Source organism: Haliotis rufescens, unplaced genomic scaffold, assembly GCF_023055435.1.
Source record: "Haliotis rufescens isolate VD_foot unplaced genomic scaffold, xgHalRufe1.0.p SCAF_18, whole genome shotgun sequence".
Classification (NCBI taxonomy): domain Eukaryota; kingdom Metazoa; phylum Mollusca; class Gastropoda; order Lepetellida; family Haliotidae; genus Haliotis; species Haliotis rufescens.
In genome coordinates, this window is record NW_025963868.1 from 26,521,380 (window position 1) to 26,528,912 (window position 7,533).

At 41.4% G+C, this 7,533-nt stretch overlaps 1 protein-coding gene across 1 annotated transcript; it reads left to right on the forward strand.

The window, feature by feature from the left end:
- The first annotated feature begins 201 nt into the window (after positions 1–201).
- On the forward strand, positions 202–5,834 carry LOC124122910. Its single transcript, XM_046486107.2, has 6 exons — positions 202–354; positions 905–1,222; positions 2,043–2,372; positions 3,154–3,483; positions 3,880–3,975; positions 5,347–5,834. Exons 1-6 carry the CDS (start codon positions 276–278, stop codon positions 5,418–5,420), a joined length of 1,227 nt encoding a protein of 408 aa, XP_046342063.2. The 5' UTR covers positions 202–275; the 3' UTR covers positions 5,421–5,834.
- The last annotated feature ends 1,699 nt before the right edge of the window (positions 5,835–7,533 follow it).

Here is a 7,533-nt window from a genome sequence, read left to right on the forward strand (position 1 = left end):
AATCTAAAAGCAGGTTGTTTTTCCTTATTGTGATGAGAGGTTATATAGAGAATCGTCATTTTTTCATAACAGCTCTGACTGTTTTAATATGCAACCCGGAAACAAAAAATTTCCACTCAACTCTGTTTCGTTTTCATCGAGAAATGTATAAAGCATTTGACCCACACGAGGAAGGCATATAACAAACGCTCAGTTGAAGTAGGTCTTCATTAGTTCATTAGGACATCGTTTCAGTAGTTACTGTGTTTGCTTCAGTCGTCAGTTCTGACACCAACATGAAGCCTTCTATGTTCGGGACCATAAGTGTCTGTATTGTATATTCGTTTCATTTTGGAATATTTCATAATTCGGAAGGTGAGTACTTGTGCAGCATATCATTATAAGCATTCATAATAGCGAAACCTCGTTTACTCATGGTGGACAAGTTAAACGTTAGTATAGATTCTCCTAGGCATTCGCCAAGGAACATCGTTTAAAGGCATATGAAATTTATGCAGTTGGAATTCACTAGATTTCCCTGAATGTCATATCAAGGGGGCACTGATCTAGCACACATTTTCCACACAAGGTGAGGGATATGAGGTCTGTAGTTTCATTTAATTACCAACATGTAGAAGGAAATAAGTATTTTCTCGTATTAATAGTTATCGTTTTTGTCAATATTATCGAACATAACTATACATATTCATTTTATCACAGGACGGTAGTTTGCTGGTTTTTCGAAAACTGTGGTTTGACAAAATTTGGACAGATAGAATATTGATTGTGTGAACGTCCAGAAAGCTAAAGCCGTTGATAAAATAAATATCAGATAAGATTTGTTATGAAACGACATATTTATCGAATGAATCGTATAATCTTGAACTGGATTAGTAAACTTTGACAACTGATAATTTTGTTTCAGCAACATCAACTGTATATGGTCGCCAAGGTCATAGCGTGACCTTGTCATGGACTCAGCACCCGCCAGGTGTCCGAAAATTCACCGTCAAGGATGAGTCCCTGAACAAACATTTACTTACCGTTACTGATTACACAACGTTAGAACACAACTTTGGAAAGAGGATACAATTCACTGGTAACCTAACGTCACAGGGAGTTGGAGTGTTCAGGTTCATTCTACATGATGTTCAGCTGACCGATGCTGGGAAGTACAGATGCTTCGGAAGTGGCTCAGGCAGAAACTGGATTCCCGAGTGTGGAGTGAATCTTGATGTCATACGTAAGCACCAGACATTAAAACAAATGATTATTTTTAACACGTTCTTGAATTACGTATATAAGCTGTATGCTATAGGACATTGTTAACAGTACATTCAGACATTCACAATTGGTTATTTTAATCACATGTCTTACCTGTTGCGATCTGAATGTTTATCTGAGATCTATAAAGGATTATAGTAAATTATATTAATTATACCGGTTGCGAAATCAAATTCTAATCTCATTCAAATCCATATGTGGAGTTCCGAGCAAGAATGGATTCCTGCACCTAAGTGGTTGTCAGAAATTGATCGGGTGGTAAGGCGGGTGGTTAGGGTGGTTAATTGTGTGTCATTGCACCCAGCCAGCGTTTCCGTTGCCCCCCATATCAATTACTGGGTTGTCTCCCAGATATAATTAATGACACTGACTGACTGAGTATGGTTTTACGCCGCTTTTAGCAATATTCCAGCAATTTCACGGCGGGGGACATCAGAAATGGGCTTCACACATTGTACCCATGTCGGGAATCGAACCCGGGTCTTCGGCGTGACGAGCGAACGCTTTAACCACTAGGCTACCCGACCGCCCCTTAATTAATGACAGGCAGATATAATAAAGCTACACTTTTGCCGATTGCGGCGTAAGTTACACCACCATTTCAATCCATTAAATAGATAATGTCAACGCAGGTTATCCGACGAAAGGACTTCCATAGGACGGTACAGGCAAAAGGATGAAAGTGATATGACTGGGTTTCTGAAAATCAGTGATGACACCAGGTGATCGCGGGCGCATGAATCTGAGCTTATGCTGACATGTCTATTCTGTCTTTCCAGAGGTTCACACACATTTCATGGTGGTCCCGGACACAGTGGCGCCAGGAAGCAGCAGTGTTCGTCTGTCATGTTACACATCCATCCTACCAAAGTACCTGCATCCAGAGATAACATTCACCTGGCGGGAGAACGAAGTAGCACTGGTGGAAGGCGAGAGGTATAAAATGGCCGCAAATATGATGATTTGGAACACATGGAAATATTTCTACAGTAATCTGACCATCACCGGTGTCGAGAAGAAGGACTGCGGACAACGATACTCGTGTCAAGCTGTATTTGAGGGTCAGATAAGGTCCAGCTGGAGCGAGGAATACGTCTTGGGAAAGGACTGTAAGTAGCTGGTTGTCGCATGCACGTGTACATAGTGTTCATTATGCTGATGTCATTAAATAAATTAGATTGAAGTGGAATTGAAAGGTAACACAACGCCCCGTTCGGCTTTGTGATTTTCTATGAAGTATTGCCTGGACAATAAGCAAATTTTTACCGCATTCACACCATTAAACTAAGTGCACCTTATTTAGAAATAATCAGCTGTGTGAGTGAATACGGTTGTACGCCGCTTTTAGACATATTTCTGCAATACACCGGAGGGGGACATCAGGGAAATCGGTGTACCAATGCAAGAATTCGAAGCCGGGCCTTTGGCGTGAAGAGCAAAGGCCAAAACCTTTGGACAAACTCACCGCCCCTGCAATTTACGGAGGCTTGAATAATAATTGTATCATTCAATGTACAGTAAACTACGTTTATGACGAACACGCTTATAACGAACTGACCGATATAACGAACTTTATTCCCGGCCATTTGTTGTATATATGTTGTGTATGTACACACATATATATATATATGAACATATATATGAATATAACGAACTACGGTTATTACGAACTAAAATTAGTGATCCTTTTGTGTTCGTTATAACCGTAGCTTACTGTATTTGATAACTAGCTATTTGTGATTTGTTGCAAATTATTGCCCTTTACCCTACATCTTTTATGTAGTTATCTACAAGAAATGAATGCATACATGTATATCCATAACAATGTCCACAATGTTAACGGTTTAAACTGGAGGTTGTTTAGCATGTACATTAATTAGTGCTTTATAGATTCCAGATCAGAGCACAAGGACGTCACATATGCTCGCGAGGGAACTAACGCCGTGATGACCTGGAACATGCCCCTGATTGTGTCAGATGTGAATATCAAGTCTCCTGCTGATGAAACCGTCATCCGTGTGAACCCTTCCAAAATCTACGCTTGGCGCAGTGACACCCTGAGATGGAGGATTGCACAAGTTGTCGCCTCCTCGTCATCTACCACCGCCCACATTGTGCTGAACAATGTTACATCCACCTACGTAGGCATGTACTACTGTACCAAGGCAGATGGAAGTCGAGTTTCTGGTTGCGGACATCGCCTCGACCTTGTTAGCACAGGTGCGTCAAAAACACAAGGGTATCCCAACTAAAACAACAATTAATTTGTAACTTCTGCTCATGATGTCAACCACTATTGGAGACTGGATAATGTACAGTATGTCGTCCTTGATTTACCTAGAATATTTCTAAGGGCATTAGTGAACATGCATTTATTCAGCTTTCAATTCAAAATTCGTGTCAAATGTCCAGGCAAAGCATAATAGTTCACTACACGTTTTTAACAGTAAATTTCGTGTCACAGCTGCTCTTTGATTCAATTCTTGCACACTATGGTTAATAAACAATACCATATCAGCTTGCTTCTCACAACCATAATGTGTGAAGCTGAAATAAAAGAGAAATGTTGTGATCTCAATGAATACATTCATGTCTACACCCAACTGTTACTTACAGAAATGTCATGGACAAACAACATCGATGATGGAAATCAGACCTGCAGCTTGAACAAAGAACCAGCTGCGAACCCTCCCAACACTGTATCACCTGCAGGTCCGTTAAACTGTAATCGTGAAGAGTATACTTTATTATATACTTCAGAGAGAAAGAGGGAGCACAGGTAAACCGGTCGTCTAAGGCGCCGCGATTCGCTGTGCAGAGTTGCGTCCCTTGGGCACGCCAGAAACCTATGATTGTGGGTTCGAATCCCGGTTCGCCCCGATTATGTTTCTAGGTTTGTCAGCACCATACCCGTGCTCATGGGTTTCACCGAAGTGGTACACGTCTCAGACCTGCATCACTTCGGGCTTTCCTCCCACATTAATCTGACACGCCGTGATATGACTTGAATACTGTTAAAAGCAGCGTTAAACCCAACTCACTCACTCACTCAGAGTGAAAGACTGAGTTTTCTGAAGTTAAGAAAAAAAAAAATTTTCATTGCAGTGAACATAACACTTGATATTCCACTGCAGTGAAAATAAGACTTTGAGGGAACTATTGTCATACAAGAGTTACCTCCCCGTTAATTGTCTCCCTTTATCGTAAGTGTCTTGCCCGTACACTCACCGTTGACGTCCTTTTGACGTTAGTTTCACGTTGACATCGCAAAATAATGACAGATGGCCATTTATGGAGTAAATATCACTTCTTTCCGTTTGTGATTCTCTCGAAAATGTGTCGTCATCAACTGTTAATTTCTCACTTAAATCGGGGGCACGTGTGGCCCAGTCGTCTAAGGCGCCGCGATTCGATGTGCAGAGTTGCGTCCCTTGGACACGCCAGAAACCTATGATTGTGGGTTCGAATCCCGGTTCGCCCCGATTATATTTCTAGGTTTGTCAGCACCATACCCGTGCTCGTGGGTTTCACCGAAGTGGTAAACGTCTGAGACCTGCATCACTCGGGCTTTCCTCCCACATTAAGCTGACACGCCGTGATATAACTGGAATACTGTTTAAAACGGCGTAAAACCCAACTCACTCACTCACTCTCACTTAACTCGTCAATCGAGACTGCAAAGCGCCATTTTTGTACGGTCTTCTAGTTTTAAAGAATATATTTTGAAGAATATACTACACGTATATTTCATCACAAATAGTTTGTTTGACCCTACATATTACATTTATAATGAAATACTTAATTTTACGGAGAGAACTAAACAAAAAGTATATAAGTAAGAGGATATTTCATGTGTGGAGTGAAATATAATGTTTTTCTCATCTCGTGACAGAGAAAAGGAAGATATTTTCATGAGTGGCGTAGCGTACACGCACTGTGTTGTTTTACCTTTGAAATATAACATGGATTTTATAGTATCTGCATAATGTGTACTATTACGTAATACGTCTTTACATGTAAGTAAAGGGTTAACGATGAAGGTGTCAGTTTCATGTTAATATTTTTTGTCTTTTTATGTTTCAGATGGACGCGTGATCTCAGTCTCAGTGTTTGTCGGATGCGGGGTTGTAACCATGTTTTCCTCCTGTGTGCTGTAAACAAAACGAACGCGCGGACACATTATGAATTCATTTTCTGTTATACTTTCCACCATGGCTGAATCATTAGAACTAAATAATGCCTAATACTGTAATACTGACTATCGAGCTATGATGATTATGTTTCATGCTGGCGTCTTGAAATCGGGAAGCAAAGACAATTGGAGTCAATTTGTTTCAGGACAGAATATAAACACATGTTCGCGTTAATCAAACTTGATAACAATATGAAGTTTTAATCTTCCAAAACAAGAAATTATGTGTTCAACAAATGTGATGTGAATACTTCCTTCTGTGCTCTATGGTGACCGCCTTGAATCAGCTAAATCGGTTCGTGTTTTACTGCACATGGCATAGTTACATATAAAACATACAAAGCCTTTGTATTTCCTTGTAACTAAACATTGGTTCCTTTTGGTTTTCTAATCCGATTTCATTTTCCGGCTTACTATAGAATCTCAGTGAATAGATCGTTAGACAACTAATGTAAAATTCGATGAATATGACTTTCACCAAATGCATTTAAATGCATCCGTTCTTGTCACACTACGTGTATATTTACAATACTATGGAATGTGCATCTTGCAAATAGAAAGGTACATATCTGCCCAAATGAACTGATTTGAATATTAGTGTCAGTCAGATCAGGGTGAGGTGAGGTGAAATTGGGTTTAACGTCGCGTCCAAGATTATTACACTTATATAGCGACGTGCATGCACGTGTGTGTGTGTGTGTGTGTGTGTGTGGCTGCTTGTACTAGTCCGGACTGATGCCGATTTATAGTGCTAGCTCACTGAGATACCATGCCGCAGTTTAACATGAATACCCCACTCAGACACAGTATACTGACTCCGAGCCGACCAGTCCTTGTTTTAGCCCCTTAATGTCGAGCGTCAGACATGGTAACAACAAGTACCATCTTTTAACGTCTTTTGGTATGACGCGGCCGGGGATCGAACCCCGGACCTTCCGCTCTCCGGGCGGACGCTCTACCACAAGACCACGGAGGCGGCGTCAGGTCAGGGGCCAGTTCTGACACGATTCAAGTTGTACAGGAATTGTTATAGTACAGTGAGTGAGTGAGTATTGTTTTACGCCGCTTTTAGCAATATTCCAGCAATATCAAGGCGGGGGACACCAGAAAGGAGCTTCTCACATTGTACCCATGTCGGGAATCGAACCCGGGTCTTTGGCGTGACGAGCGAACGCTTTAACCACTAGGCTACCCCACCGCCCCTACTGGGTAACAGATGATGTAATCAAGGGATATGTGTGTTCTTCCCAGGGATGGTCAGCACAAGTAAAGGGCGTACATGTACACGGTTTATTGATCAAGAGACGAAGAACCTCATATTAAAAAGCCAACTAGCGGAGCCCATTGTACAATTCCAACTAGATATTGAGCATGCGTTGACGAATCACTATCACATGGTGATGATATGTGTTTCGAGAAAAGCGCATCTTGCCTCACCGGTGCAAAGGCACATCCGAATGCAAGTCATGATCACTTGTTCACCTGCGAGTATGTGTGTGCGAGAGAGAGAGAGAGAGAGAACGAGAGAGAGAGAGTGAGAGAGAGAGAGAAAGAGAGAGAGAGAGAGAGAGAGAGATTATCGGGGATGTTCAGCCTTAGAGCAACCAGGAAATGAAGACGGACGGACGAGTGACTTCCTTCCATTGCTTTAATTAGGCTGTGTTTGATTTTGGTTGAATCATGGATATTCTGTTTCGTATCTCTGTGGCATATGTACAAGACTAAATATTGCAAGAAACGTAAAGAACGAAATGCCTGTGTTCGACTATTTTTTCTACTCATATAATGCCATTGCAACTAGCTGTATATATGCTCAGTAGTGACATGAATTCCATGTATAGAATAAAGTAATACTTCCTCCTTTGAAGTCTTTGTTAAACGTTTACTTCCTGATTGTGAGTAAACGCGTCTGTTAGGTTTAACGCCGCTTTGCAGAGTATTTCTGTTATATCAAGGCGTGTCTGTTTGATGTGGGAGGAAATCCCGATGTGATGAAGGAAGTGCGGGTGTTTTGCTGAAACACCGTGACAACATGATCAGGGCGAACAGGTGACTGACATCAAGAGCATCGATCTTCG

Coding starts and splice junctions, on each gene's coding strand:
- LOC124122910 (XM_046486107.2), top strand. CDS start 276: ATGAAGCCTTCTATGTTCGGGACCATAAGTGTCTGTATTGTATATTCG. Junction 355..904: donor AATATTTCATAATTCGGAAG/GTGAGTACTTGT, acceptor ATTTTGTTTCAG/CAACATCAACTGTATATGGT. Junction 3,484..3,879: donor CCTCGACCTTGTTAGCACAG/GTGCGTCAAAAA, acceptor TGTTACTTACAG/AAATGTCATGGACAAACAAC.